General features: G+C 40.4%; 1 protein-coding gene across 1 annotated transcript in view; it reads left to right on the plus strand.

Moving 5' to 3' along the window:
- Positions 1-15,022, plus strand: part of CPNE8 (copine 8) — a 185,958-nt gene that overhangs the window by 95,001 nt on the left and 75,935 nt on the right. The window contains exons 7-9 of the mRNA XM_025209700.1: positions 5,421-5,484; positions 10,202-10,305; positions 13,775-13,879. Coding sequence (XP_025065485.1) covers positions 5,421-5,484; positions 10,202-10,305; positions 13,775-13,879 — 273 coding nt within the window. The remainder of the gene's footprint in view (positions 1-5,420; positions 5,485-10,201; positions 10,306-13,774; positions 13,880-15,022) is intronic.

Genomic DNA, 15,022 nt, shown 5'->3' on the forward strand with positions numbered 1-15,022 from the left:
CCAGGGGTATGCATACCCCTGGTTGAAAACCCCTGGTGTAGATGAAAGGTGGATACGTAAGTGGTTGGATCATCAGGCTTAGTAAGTAGTCATCAGTGGCTCAATGCCTAGTTGGGAGGAGGGATCAAGTGGGGGTCCCCCAGGGGCTTGTTTTGGGTCCATTATTGTTCAATATCTTCATTAATAATTTGGATGATGGGATTGAGTGCACACTTAAGAAATTTGCAGATGGTACCAAGTTGGATGGATTTGCAGATATTGTGGAGAGCAGCACTAGGATCCAGAATGATCTGGATAGACTGAAAGATGGTCTGAGATCAATCAGATGAGATTCTACAAGGACAAATGCACTTGGGATGGAATAATTACATTCACAAATACAGACTGGGGAATGACTGGCTAGGTTGCACTAGTTCAGAGAAAGACTTGGGGGTTACAGTGCGTCATAACCTGAATATGAGTCAACAGTGTGCTCTTGTTGCATAAAAAGAGAAAGGGGAAAAAAAGCCAACAGCATACTGGGTTGTATTAACAGGAATGTTACTTGCAAACCAGAGCAGGTGATTGGAAAGAGTCCCATGCAGAGTGACAGAAATGATTAGTTGCCTGGGAGGTAATAGTTATGAGGAACATCTGAAAGACCTAGGGTTGATGGAGGATTAAGATGGGGTTTTCTGGACGGTTGTAGGGGACAGGACTAGGAGCTATGGCCTCAAATTGCAGTAGAGGAAGTTTAGGTTGGAGATTAGGAGCAGTGTTTTAATTATGAGAGTGGTCAAGAAATTATGGAATCTCCATCCTTGGAAATTTTTATTAGCAGGCTAGACAGATTTGGCTGGGGGGGTTTTAGTCAGGGATGTTTCTGCCTTGAGCAAGGACTGTACTAAATGACCTTTATGAAATTCCTTCCAGTCCTACTTTTCTGTGATACTTAAGATCATAGTATTGGAGATGTAACACAGCTATTTTTCATGATTATAAAGGTACAAAATGCAGGAAACTTTTGAAAGTATTTTTTACATCTGTTCTTTGACCCCTAATTTAGAATTATGTTATGAATGTTGATATTATTAATCTCTCATTGAATTAAGTAGATTTAAGAATAGCTGCAGTCAGACTGCCCAGAGTTCAAACTGATTAGAAAACCCAGGACATGGCAGAAGGGGTTGTTTAGTTTATATTATTACTTCAACATAATGTCCATTTATGTGCATTATAGTAGAAGCCAGAAAGCCCTGGATTCTGTTTGGCCACTTCATAATATGCTCTTTGCAACTGTCATTAAGTGAAGCTTGGAGAGAAGTTTGAAAGTTGAAATCAGGTATGGAGAGAGTCCATACTGAGACCTTTTTCCAAAGAGAATTTTCTCATGTGATCACAAAGTACTTTGATGGTCTCTTGATTTAATTTTTGATCTCTCTTTAATTTAAGCGTACATTGAGAAGAGACAGTAGCTAAGTAGGTTTAAAATAACTGTCTTCTGCAATGCTCCAAAATGTAACAACCTTGGAAGCATTTTTTCATGCAGTTAAGATGGAATGATCTTAATTAATGATCCTGAACGTGCACTAAAACCCTTTACCCAATCAACCCGGTGTTCTGGTTTTATTTGAGTGTGTGTCCTTGATACTGTTGATAGATAACTATGCATATAATTTTGTACTTGCGTCATCTACCCAAAAAGTTAACTCTAACTATTTTACCAAAGGCGATTTAGCCATTATAGCTTGATTCCAGAATGTTCAGTTTCAGACATGCGTTATCCCCCTTTTATTATTCCTCTGCCAACCATTTTGCTTCCAGTGCTTTGCTGCCTCGCAGCATTAAGGAGTGCAGATGGTACTACCTGAGGTGGTAGTGTCAGGATCTCCCACATTTGACTACTGGCAAATAGATTTAGCACTCCAGAAAGATTCCCAACTGCATTTCCTCGTGGCTGTCAGCCAACATCTCCAGATAGTAAGTTTGATGACCTTCACTGTAGCCATACTGTGATGTGTACCAATCTTTGTTCCCTTGCCCTTGATAGCCAGTCTCAACTCTGCTCCTTCTACTGGGCTTGGTGTATAATTACTTATAATAGCTGGGTATTAGATACCATCCATGATGCGTACATGATCCAGTTTTTGATCAGGTCACCCCATCCTCCTATCCCTCCTTTCTAGTTTACTGACCAGTTTCAAAGAAGAGTCCTTCTAGAAGAAGGAGGCAGTGAGGCGGTTCCACTGGAACTGCAAGGGAAAGTATGGTACTTCTGCTACTTCTTGATCCTAAAGAAAATTGACAGTCCAAAACACATCTGTGAAATCCTCAACAAGTTAATAAGAACATTAAACTTCAGTATGTTCATTTTAGGGAGCAGTATTCCTTCCTTATTCAGGGAGATTGATAGGCAGCTTTCAGTTTAGGCTCGCTTTCAAATGGCAAATACAGAAGGACAAGAATCTGTAAATTTAGCATATTTTTGGTTTCTTCCAGGCCAGTAAGTCTTTATGATGCTTTATGATTGTTGCTACACACATCAGAATACAAGATATGCTTGCCTGCATTTTCATGAATAGCTACTAAAGGCCAGCTGACCTCAGACCTCAACTTGGCAACATATATGCAGTTTCTTACATCCCTCTTTTTTGACTGTTAAATCATCTAGAAAAAATCCTCACTTCAATCCACAGAAAGGATTGCCTTATTGGAACTGTCCTGGACTCCATTCAGGCCAGATCTTTTCTTCCAGAAGAGGGATTTCAATATTTGAGACTGATGATCTTGGGGGAATAACTGGTAGGGAACACATAATTACTCCTAAAATTATTAAACCCAGCTATCTTTACAAACCACATCACACTATTTTCTCATTTGAACTAGAGATCCAAATATAGAACCAGCAGCATACCTACAGGCACAGGAACTCCCTTCTTGTCAGTACAGAGGCAGAAAAGGATCTTGGAGTCATTATTGATGCCAAAATGAACATGGGCCGACAGTGTGGGGACGCGGTCAGGAAGGCCAACCGTACTTTGTCATGCATCCACAGATGCATCTCAAGCAGGTCCAAGGAGGTGATCCTCCCCCTCTATGCGACAGTGGTCAGGCCGCAGTTGGAGTACTGCGTCCAGTTCTGGGCACTGCACTTCAGGAAGGATGTGGCCAATATGGAGAGGGTCCAGAGGCGGGCCACTCGCGTGATCGGGAGTCAGCAGGGCAGGCCCTACGAGGAGAGGCTATGGGACCTGAGCCTGTTCAGCCTCCAAAAGAGAAGGCTGAGGGGGGACCTAGTGGCTATTTACAAACTAGTCAGGGGGGACCAGCAGGCATTGGGGGAGTCCCTGTTCCCCCGAGCACTACCAGGAGTGACAAGAAATAACAGCCACAAGCTGGCAGAGGGTAGATTCAGGCTAGACATCAGGAGGCGCTACTTCACTGTCAGGGCGGCTAGGATCTGGAACCAACTTCCAAGAGAAGTGGTGCTGGCTCCTACCCTGGGGGTCTTTAAGAGGAGGCTGGATGAACACCTTGTTGGGGTCATTTGACCCCAGTACTCTTTCCTGCCATGGCAGGAGGTCGGACTTGATCTGCTCAGGTCCCTTCCGACCCTACCAACTATGAAACTATATGCAACCTAGAGAAAAGACTTGCCATTCTCTCCTTGAGTGCTCCAGTGCCTGTGCTTTTAGGAGATTAGGAGCAATGTCTTCAGAGGAAGCGGGTACCTTGTGCTGTATCTTCCCATACTCATCACTTACAGAATATACTCCACTTGTTTTGTTCATGGAGGAATTCAAATTTCAGGTGCCTTATTTATAACTCTGGGGCCTTCTTAATTGGTTTTTAATATCCTTTTTTATATCTGTTCATTTCTCTGCATATATTTTCCTAGTTGGAAACATTGTGGTAGGGTGCTGCTAAATTGAACCCAGGTATACTTAAAAACTTTTTGAAAGGAAATAGCAGTCCTCTTTACACATTGTTGATTTTTTTACACAAACCATTGATACCAATGGTTTTCCTGATCTTTTAGAGAGACCACAGAGCATTCTTAGAAAATTCAAAGCTAGATAATTTTGGATCAAAAGAAAAAAGTAGGTGAAAGTAAAAATAATATTCAGCTGCTGCCATGTATGTTTTCCCATTATTTGAGATGTACAGGCTCATGCTTTCTAGCATAAATGTATCACTGACTGGATTAGACAGAATGATATAGTCCAACACATCTTTTTGTTGTTCATCTATGCCAGGAATCTGTTGTGTACTTTCACATTCTGTAAAACAATGTATTATCTCATTAAGTTCATGGATTATGTGTATTAAAAGTAATTTTTACTTTTATAGCTATTGTATAAAATATAATGGTAGAAATGTTATGTAACTCTATGTTCCAGAGTACATGAGCTCTCTAAAAATGTTACCATCTTTTGGACGGTTTTTGAAGTTTTGTCCAAATTTCTGATAAAACAGTAGAGCTTTTCAGAATTCTGAAATGTAACTTTTCACTGGTTCTCTTTGTTTAGGGTAAGATGTGGAATGATTGAAATGATCAATCCCATCCTATCAGAAGATTTTTGCTATTTCTTTCCTAATTTATACGTTTAAACTAATGTTTATAAACTAATTAAAGGAGCATAAGTAAATTTGCTATCATTGCCAAAATACTTCTCCACTTTCTTTGAAGCTTATACTTTTTTTTTTTTTTACTCCAGTCCTTGCACAGGGCCGATGGAAGAAAAACTAAACCTTTCTATTGCAAGATTCCCATTATACAATTTAAATCGCAAGAGAAACCCTGTAAGATCAAGATATTGTTTAGCAGTCCAGTCAGCTGTGGCACATTTGAAAGCTCAGCCTGAGTTAGCAGTGTCTTTTCTCTTGGAGGATCTTGACCTCATGCAGGGGTTCTCAATCCCTGGACCACGGCCCAGTGCTGGGCCGCAGCAGGCCAGGTGCTAGTCTGCAGCATGGTTGGCTGCTGGACTGGAAGTGGCCATGTACCGGCAAACCATGGCCCCATAGAGCCTGGCGTAGAGGTTGCGGCTCCTTCTCCAGGACCCGTGGCAGCGTAGGGTTTGGCCCATCTCCCCCACCCAGGGGGGTGGGCCTGGGGGGTATCCTTACCTGTCTGCTGGCCGGAAAGTCTGTCTGTGGTCAGCTGTGACTGCTGGGCCGCAGTTTGCTGCGCCACGGCCACTTCCAGGCTGCGGTTTGCCAGGCCATGGCATAAAAACTTTGGGAACCCCTGACCTAGTGCTTTATGTGTAATTCTAGTCATGAATTACCTACCTCGTTGATCTTTCATTGTGATAAGACATTGAACATTTTAGCCATGGAATTCTGGCTGCTGCCTTGAGAAGGTTGTTTTACCATTATCCATCTTTTGCTAAATTATATGAAATTCTTCTAAAGTGCATAATCATTTTTTGTTGCAGAGGAATTCCAGGGAAGAAATGTGGAACCATCATCATGACCGCAGAAGAACTGGGCTGTTGCAGGGTAAGTGAATTTATATATTGTTTGTTTAAAACAAATGTTTCTTTGCTGCCATCCTGATCCATACACCAACTTTGTAAGAACTTCCCTGTATAGAGGGCAAAAGAAATAGGAGCATAATTAAGTATAGGAAATTATAAAACAATTCAGTTTTTATTGCTTTCTTGTCTTTTATTTTTTGTGTCAATATTAACCCAAAAGAAAAAAGCAAAGGGCAGTTTGGAGCACAAAAAATTCATGGCTTGCTTTTAAGGCACCTTTTATAGTTCCCCTAAATAAATCAGTGAATTGCATGTTGTTCTCATACTTCCGAAATTTTAGCACTGTTTAACTCGCTGGTGACCAGCCTGTGGCCACAAGTGGCATGGACAGCCAGTGTGTTTGTTACACAATGGATCAGGGGTCATTGCTGGCTCAGAGGTTTGACCACATAAGAGCTACAGAGATAGGCACTGTCAGGTTATGTTGCCACGTCCCGGTTGTGACATCAGTCAGCAGCATTGGGTGACTGTGATAGGTGATTACCAAAGTAGAGCAATCTCATATTTGGGTAATTTGTGGCATGCTTAGCCACCATTGGTTTAACTTTACAAGTTATGGTACTTTGGAATTGCATGGAGAGCAGCAAATAAAAAAAAAATCTTTTGACGAATTAACCTTAATTCAAAATTTGTCTATTTTTATTCTGTGGAAAAAAATAAGGAAAAATGATAGTTATAAAATATGTTAGTTTCTAGCTCATCAGAGAGGAATCACTCCAAAAGAGGGGTAGATGCCAAATTATCTAAATATGGAGTACAAACTAAAGTAGTCAGATCTAAAAACCTGGTGTGTGCCATTATGCAGGACAGAAGGAAGACCCAATGTCCATAATCTCAGAAGGGCAAGTGGTGATCAACACAGTCCTACAGCCTGCACTGCCAATGTGAGTGTCAGGTCCATGGTATCACCAGTGGCTATGTGCTGATCATCATGATTGCAGGAGGTAGGTTTTCCTATGTAGGTCAAAGTTACAGTGGAAGTTCTCCCATTTAAGGGAACTGAGCTGTTTAGCTACTCAACTGATGTGACCCTGAAAGAGAATATGCTGAAAGAGCAGATTATTGCTGCTAATCCCAAATTTGGTAAAGGCAGGAAATCTCCAGTTCCTCAATTTCACAGTCTGAATGTCGATTGAATCTCTCAGGTAGAAGAATAATATTCCAGCCAAGTCAGAGACATCCTTATCTATTGTAGGAAGGACTTGGTATATGTACCATACTTGAAGTGGTCTGGGTTGTAGTCCTGGAACCAGGCAAGAAATAATAACCAGGCCAGGTCTACCATTCCAGAAATACTAAATTAGCTTCTTGATTTAAAGAATAATGACATTTCCATTAGTTTAGCTAAGGTGATGTTCTGGCAGTAAATTTTGACCACCTGACAGCCTGACATACTTTAATGGCCTGTTTAGGATCTCCCCTCAGATGAAGAACCTGATCCTGCACAATGAAACTAAAGCTTGTTAGTTTTTTTGTAGATCTGAAAGTTGTAATGGGCTAAAAGAGTCCAATAGTTGGTTATTCAAAATGGACCTTAAAATGAAATCACAAAGCTTCTGCCTTACTAGAACTTGTTTGTCTCTCTGTAGGACAAGCTCCTTTAAAATGCAGATAGGCCTAAAGTATTATACAAAGTTTGCATTGCTTTTGGGTGCCCATCAGAATCCAAATCTAGTGACTGTTGCAGGTTTTTTATTTCTCAAGTGTCCCCTACACATTTATACTCTTGATGCATGAAGTGCAGACTGGTGGAACCTTTTGAATGGCAGTGCCCACTGGAAGTGCTCTTGTGCATCCTGCCTCTATTGATACCATTCAGAACACAGAGCTATTATATTTATATTTACATATATATTTTTTTTAATTGGCTCAAAGGGGGAGGACACCAATCACCTCAGTTTCTCCCAAGCATAGGAAGTCAACCAGATTTTTTTAATCTATTGCTGTTTACCCTTGAGCAAAAGATTAAGATTTTGTTTTAAAGAAACTGTTTTCATGCCCCCTCAAATAAATTATTTCACACGTTTCTAGGAGAAAGGGGACTTGCAGTTGCTAAACCCAGTTTACCTCATCCCTTTAATTTATAGGGAGGTTTTAGGCGAGATATTCAGACCAAGAGAAGTAAAATCATTGCATCCCAGAAAATGGAACTTTAGAGCCCTAAGGAGCTGGAACAGCTTACGTAGTAACCAAGACATGATTCCAATTCACTTTGCTCTTTCTGATTGAGTGTCTAGCTTCCTAGATTCTCTAGGTAGTTACTGTGTTCTTCCATTCTAGGTATTAGTGAGTGACAGCACACTAATATCTGTGCAAGAATCCAGTATTGTTTACTCAACCATTGCCAAAAAACAGGGAGAACTGGCCCAAATCCAGGTTACTATATCTGAAGAGGAGGTGCCTACAATTTTTGCTGACAAGGCGCATTATACTGAATGTAGTGAGAATTTTTATGCAATTAGCACTACCTAGAGGTGGATTCTTGTTTCTTGTGGGTTCTTGATAAACTCATTCTAATGTCTTTGGAGGAGGAGCTGCAGTCAAATGCTTTTCATACTAGGTCATCTCTGCTTCTGTAATGGGCAGGGAATACTGAGTTTAAATTATGCACAATGTAGTATGCTCTCATTTCTTTTGCACCTTAATTTAACAGTTTCCTGAAGCACAGGCTAGGGCTAGGACTAGAACTTTGTAGTTTTGAAACACAGTACTTTTCATAAAGTGTTACAGACAGTTAAACTTTGGGCTATTTCATGTAAATTATTGCATGTTACATTACAAATTATTACATTAAAATTATTAAAATATCTACATGAGTAGATGTTAATGGTTCTCAGTTGACTGCCTAATGCAGAAAACATTGCAATAATATAAAAAATAGTGAAAACGTAGTAAATAATCTTCAGAATACCGTGAGTTACTTATAAACAAGAGTTATTAGGTGGAAACAGCCTCTTTCACTGAGGGCTAAACTGCTATGGGTTAGCTTCCACTTGCTGCTAGCTAAGAGAGTACACATAGGCAGCTACCTTGGAGCAGTTGTTTCACAGTAAAACCCCACACTGTTTGTTACCTGGTGGTACATTTTTTATATGCCATACCCTGCATTTACTATAAATTGTCATGGACTTTCATAAAAATAAAGTGGCCCTTTGTCTACACCCAATGAGCATGTCCAGATGTACGTAGACGTTTGGTTCCCCAGGGACAAGTAGCAGCGGCGCACCTTGTGCCACCACTTCTTGTCCCCAGGGAATGTCTGTGCCACACATGCTTTGGCGCGCAACAAGTTGCCCCTGGTGATGTAGGGGAGGCTGGGGCCAGCACTGTGCTGGCCCCAGTAGCCTTACCTGGGGTCTTGGGGGCCTCCTGGAGCTGCAGCCACTGCGATCCTGCCAGGCGGAGCCTGGCTGGCAACTGCAGTGCAGCTCTGAGTAGCCCAGCTCCACTGCTTAGGGGTGCATGCTGCCTTAGCATGCACTGCTTCAGGGTTTTTTGACCCCTGGCTATCCAGGGGTTAAAAAAAAAACCACAGGAAAAAAAATGGAGCAGAGCACACTCGGGCAGTGTGCCCTTGCAGCACAGAGAACTGCGGTCTGTGCGGTATGTGGCACTGCAAATGTGTTTGTAGCAGTCTGTGGTCTGACTTGCACATGTCATCATCAGTAGTGTAACAATGGATGGGTGAGAGGGGGATAAGCTCCAGGTGCTGCCTAAAGAGGGAGGGATGGGGAGAAAGGCAGAATGGAGCTGGGGGGGGGAGGGGGTGGGGCTCACTTTACTGTCTTCCTCCCCCTTTACCAACCTACAACTTCCATGCAGTAGCTCCAGCTTTGGGAGTGGGGAGGGCAGAGCAGAAGCAACAGGGTTCCTGGCACCTGTCTGGCAGTGGCATATGATATAGAGACGGTAGCTGGCAGGAGTGGTGCTGTGGTGGAGAGGTGTCACCACTTCCTTTTTTGCTTCCAAAAAACAGTTTTTAAATGGCCTTTTGACATTGGTTGGCAGCAAAAGATGGAAGTGATACCTCCCCCCACAGTGTCCTTGCCCTATGCACCGCCACTGCTTCAGGATTCAGAATTTGTCAGTTAAGACTCTGATTACCATATTAAAAACCTGTAGACTCCCCACTTGAAGCTGTTTTCTATACTTTCACATTCTTTTTTGTATCTGGCATTTAAGTCAGACATGCACAGTTTGATAAGGCATTACTGCAATCTTTGTTTATCTAAGAGGTAGACAGTCCCATCATGCAGACACAGGAGTAGTGCTTTATTGAGCTGTCATGGGTTGAATGTACAAGACCACTTGGTGTTGAAATAAAGGTCACTCACCTGTAACCAAAGTATTTTGAGGTGACCTGTGCACATTCACACTCCCTGCATCCCCATCTTTCAATCCTCATATCAATTTTGGACCTGAAGACACTGAAAAGTCCTTCCAAGTGTGTGGAACCACTGTGGTTCTGAGTATGTGTTAAAGGTTTCACCAGTTCTGCTGTCTGCATATGCCAATAATGTGAATGTGCAGAAATCATCTCAAAGATTCATATTCATCGCTTTTATTTATTTATTTTTTTTTTAGTGTTTGAATGCTTGTTTTGGTTGTCTAATTTTTGCAGCTGTCATGGTGGATTTAATTTATGCATTAGTTTCTGTATTATCCACGGTTTCTTTCAGGATTCTGTACTGATGCAATTTTGTGCAAACAAATTAGACAAGAAGGACTTCTTTGGGAAATCTGATCCATTCCTAGTATTTTACAGAAGCAATGAAGATGGCAGGTAGATGACTTTATATTTTTGCTGTTGCTGTACAATAGACAATGTTTTTAGTTCTTTCTATGTGCTGTTAGATATATTTTTTGCATTTTTCTGATACTTGTCAATACTAAGTTGCGTGTCATTTCATAACCCTATATCATTGAGCTGTTAAAATAAATGAGATTCTAAGCAAATTTTCTTCCAATTGATTATGCCATAACTGTGTAGGAATAAGGCTGCTATTTTAATGAAAATTAATTCTTCAACTAGGGAATCTAAAATCTAAATGAGTATATACAAAGCTCTGTGAAAACACTGAATAACTGGAATAACTGAAAACTGAATAACATGGAATTTGTTACTATAGAAAATAAATAATACAGCATATTTGAACACAATTAGTTCATAGAAGAAAAACATCTGCCTAATATACTAATGCACAAAAATGATTTAAATAACTCCTTCACACCACAAAAATATATTTTACCTTTTTACTCTGCCCAAATGAAAGAGAACATATGAACAGATTTTCAGAACGTCAGTATATAAATATTTTTCAGATGTGCTCATCTCCTACATTTTATGCTCTAAGTCTGTTACAATACATTAATTTCTGTTCTGTGTCTTTATAAGCTCCTTTAACTCCTCTACTAGCAGTTAACCTGTTATGTAGTTCTTTTGGAAACTGGTCATCCTTTTCTACACAAGTGCATGGTAGACTGTCTAAGGAAGCTGTGGAGCTGATGAGGAATGGGTTGGACAAGAATTGATCCGGGATAATTTAGGCATAATGGTATAGACCCACCCCACACTGCTGATCTGGCCCATAGGGCCAGGTGATTTCGACACCCCTGGTTTAAGCTGTTTAGACAATTTTATAAATAGTTCATTTTATGAAGAGTCCATATTATAATTTAGCATAGCACAAAAATAAATCATTTTTATACATTTAAAAGTATTTTTATTCTGAAGCATCTTTATTGAAGCAGTGTTTATCAGGAGCATTGGTGTTATGCATTTTTTAAATATTACTTTTTGTAAGGTAATTGTAGTAATTGATGCATAATAGACCCTAAAGGGATATTGATAATAGGCTCTCACTCTTAAGGAATGTCAATAGAGTTACCCAAAGCTTAACATCTATGGATATCTGTAGTTATAAGCTCTAGTCTTGTACATACATATCAACAGGAAGCTGCTTTGGACAAGTAAGATTACACAATCTCTGTTAGAATTTTTCCAGGGCTCTGGCAGATGTTCATTTAATAAGGCAATGGAATCTGACCCCGATCCCAACAATCACATTTCCTGCCATGCGTGCATGGCAGCAGGCATAATTGTGAGGATCAGGGATCAGATCATAATCATCGACTGCCAGCACAGGGAAACCTGGGCATGGGTTTGTAAGTGTCCGCTGGCCTGGCAGCTGCAAATCTATGGGCTCCTGTGCCAGGGGCCTAGGATCAGAAAGCTATCCCTGATCCTGGGTTCCCAGTGTGCCAGGATGTCTAAAAATCACATGTGCAGCTGGATTGCACACACAGTTTTTAGAAGTCCTGGCATGCAAGGACCCTGGGACTGGGGAGACTCTAACTCTAGGGACCTGATGCATCAGGATGTCTAAAAACCATGCATGTACCTGGGCTGAACATGAGGTGTTTAAAAGTCCTGGTGTGCCAGGATACCTTAAAAAATAAAAAAACCCAAAAACACCTTGTGTGCAGCCCGTTTTCAGATATCCTGAGCCTCTGATCCTGGGCTCCGAGCATGCTGGGACTTTTAAAATCCACATGTGCAGCCCAGCCTGCAGGCTTGGCTTTTAACTTGCTTCATGGAGAGAAACTTATTTGCCTCCCATCCTCATCCCACACAGTATTTGCACAAAGCGAAGGGAAGCCAGCTTAGGAAGTTGACTGCTCCATCCTTTCCTGGGAGCTAAGGGATAAGCTGGGAAGTGTGCTGGGTTGCAGGAAACTCCAACATTTACAGGGACCTGGCTTTTTAAAGGATCTTATTCTGCAGCCTCCACATGGGCTAAATGACAAGGCAGGAAAGACTGCCATGGGTAGCTTTGGTATCTGCTCACCCGGCAGCCTGTTTTTGGCACTGGGACCAAGGTTGTCCTAGTCCTGATGCTAACCCCAATCCCAGTGTAGATGCTGACAGTCAGCTGATTATTGGCATCAGGATAGAAACAAGCTACATGTTTAGTTCATGGCACTATACAAACCAGCCATGAAGATGTTCCATATTTTTTGTAGAATAAGTTTGTGGCTGATTTGCCACTTTAGAATACTAAAATTGGATGAACGTGTGGCACTACTACTATTGAAATAAATGTAATGTGCCGGGGGACAGTATACAAACAGAACAGTGGAATGAGAGGATGAGAACTGGTAAAACTTTGGTGATAAGACCATGTTTCACAGCTGTTGTTTAGGTTTTTTTGCCTTTCTTGGTTAAGAAGTAAATACTTTCACCAGAGGTGTAACAGGACTGTTCTGTACCCTGGGCAACTGCAGCTGGCCAGCAGGTGCTATTTTTGCACCCCATCCCCTAAACTGGCACCTGGGATTGCTGCCCTGGTTCAGCCCCCATTGGATAGTGTTGATTTTCACATATGTAGTATGGAAATCCTTTCCTGACAGGAGGACTAAGGTTCATAGTTCTTTGTTCGTTTCTTCATGCTATCTACATGCGCAATCTGCAAAACAGTCAAGAGTTCTTAATGTTATTCCAGTTCTTGGGGGTTACAGTAGTTGCCAATTCTACCTAAATTTATTTGATCCCAATACATATCATACTTACCTATAATTCCATTTCCAAGCTAATTATAGCAGAGCTGTCACAATAGGAATGATCAAGTGATGCCACGTGTGCGACTAAACAAGCTTTGAAGCCAGTTGGCTTCACTATAACTTATAAGAAGTCTGACATTCTAAATATTCTGTTTCCTTGTAGTTCCCTTGGCCTGTTCAATTTAAAATCTTTCTGAATTTGGAAAAACACATGATTCAGAAAAATGATCTGGGTCGGAGTAATGGTTCCATATAAATCTTTTAGGTTAGTTATGTGGTGAAGGGGATTTCTAGCAAGTAGGACAATACAAATCTAGAAAAAAATGAACTCTCTCAATTGTATCCTCTGCAACCAGTCAAAGTATACCAAGGACTCTCCCTTACCATGCTTGAGCTTTGCTTTTTATTTTAGCAGTGGTTCAGTTGGATAAACATGGAAATCATGAATTAACTCAAATGAAAGTTCATGAATTCCAAAGTTCACTTTTGTAGTTAGGCAAAATTTCCCTAGCCCCATATGTCACTGCAATTCATTCTTTATGTGGTTATAGAATCTTAAAAAGTAAATCCTTTTAACTGAACTAGAATGATGATGAGAATACTTTACTTTATTTTGAATGTTGAATATTTCTACAGAACTTTTACTCTGTTTAATAACAAGTTTTGGGGGGTTTGTTTTGTTTTGTTTTTAGTTTTACAATTTGTCACAAGACAGAAGTTATAAAAAATACACTAAATCCAGTATGGCAGGCATTCAAGATTTCTGTCAGAGCACTCTGTAATGGAGACTATGACAGGTAAGATAATCATCTCTGCACAGAAAACTTTTAAAGTAAGAGCAATGCTAACTTTTAAATTTTAGTTGGGCTATCTTCATTTTAGAAGGAGTAAAATTGGTTCAAAAAGAAAGAGTAAAATTAAAGAAATTGATTCAATTAAATCTACATCTGCATCATTTGCTTATATTTTAACACAGTTCCTTAGTTAAGAGAAGTAAAAGAGGCAACAAACATGCTTTACAAATAAGTGAATGAAACAAAATATGCTATGAAAATGAAAGTTCTAAACTCACAACGTATATCATTAGCAATCCACTGCTGCCCAAACTATTAGCCTGGTTATTCTGTTCCCAGCTCTGATCCTGGTATCCTGAGGTTTGAGGGTACAAGGAAAGAGGGGTTTTTTTTTCTCCCTGAGACTATGGACTCCAGTCTCCTATTCTTCAGTTGTTTTAGGAAGCATCTCCTAATTGTGACTAGGGATAGTGTAAGTAGCCCTCTCCCCACCCCCCTCCCCCTTGAGGGGACAAGAAGCCAATAGGATTATTTTATATCCTTCTGTTCTTTGTAAAAAAAAATAGCCACCCTCTATGCATGAGGAGCCAAATGAGAAAAAGGGGAGAGGTAAAAGTCTAAGAAAAAGAGGTTTTCTTTCTTTGCTTTTAGCATAAATACATAAAGCTCTTCCACCTCTGAGTTGGTAGATATCAGATATTCACCATATTTAGCCAGGATTTTGCTTTGGGCTGTCTACAGTGATATCCAGATCTTCCTGAGTAGTTACATTAATTTAACGAATACAAAGTGTGGAATGGTAGTACCTGATTGCTTCCAGTATGTATTATCTTGCATTTGTCAACACTGAATTCAGTCCGCCATGACTTCCTTAGATCCTTTTGATAGGTTTTTTTCTCTAATTTAAAGTCCTAAATAATTTTGTTTTTGGTAAACTTAGTTACATCACCATCCATGCCCCTTTTCAGATGAACTGGAAGCTTGCTCCATTGTTCTGAGTTTGGATCTGTATGATTTAATATCTCAGAACTATGGAGCAAGCTTCCATTAACTGTTTGTAGTGTTACTCTGAGAAATGTGGTATTAAGAATTCCTAAATTCTGTAATTTGGTATGATTTGTGTTTTGGACTTTGACACTGCTCTCT

This window comes from Alligator sinensis, unplaced genomic scaffold (genome assembly GCF_000455745.1).
Source record: "Alligator sinensis unplaced genomic scaffold, ASM45574v1 scaffold9_1, whole genome shotgun sequence".
Taxonomy (NCBI): Eukaryota; Metazoa; Chordata; order Crocodylia; family Alligatoridae; genus Alligator; species Alligator sinensis.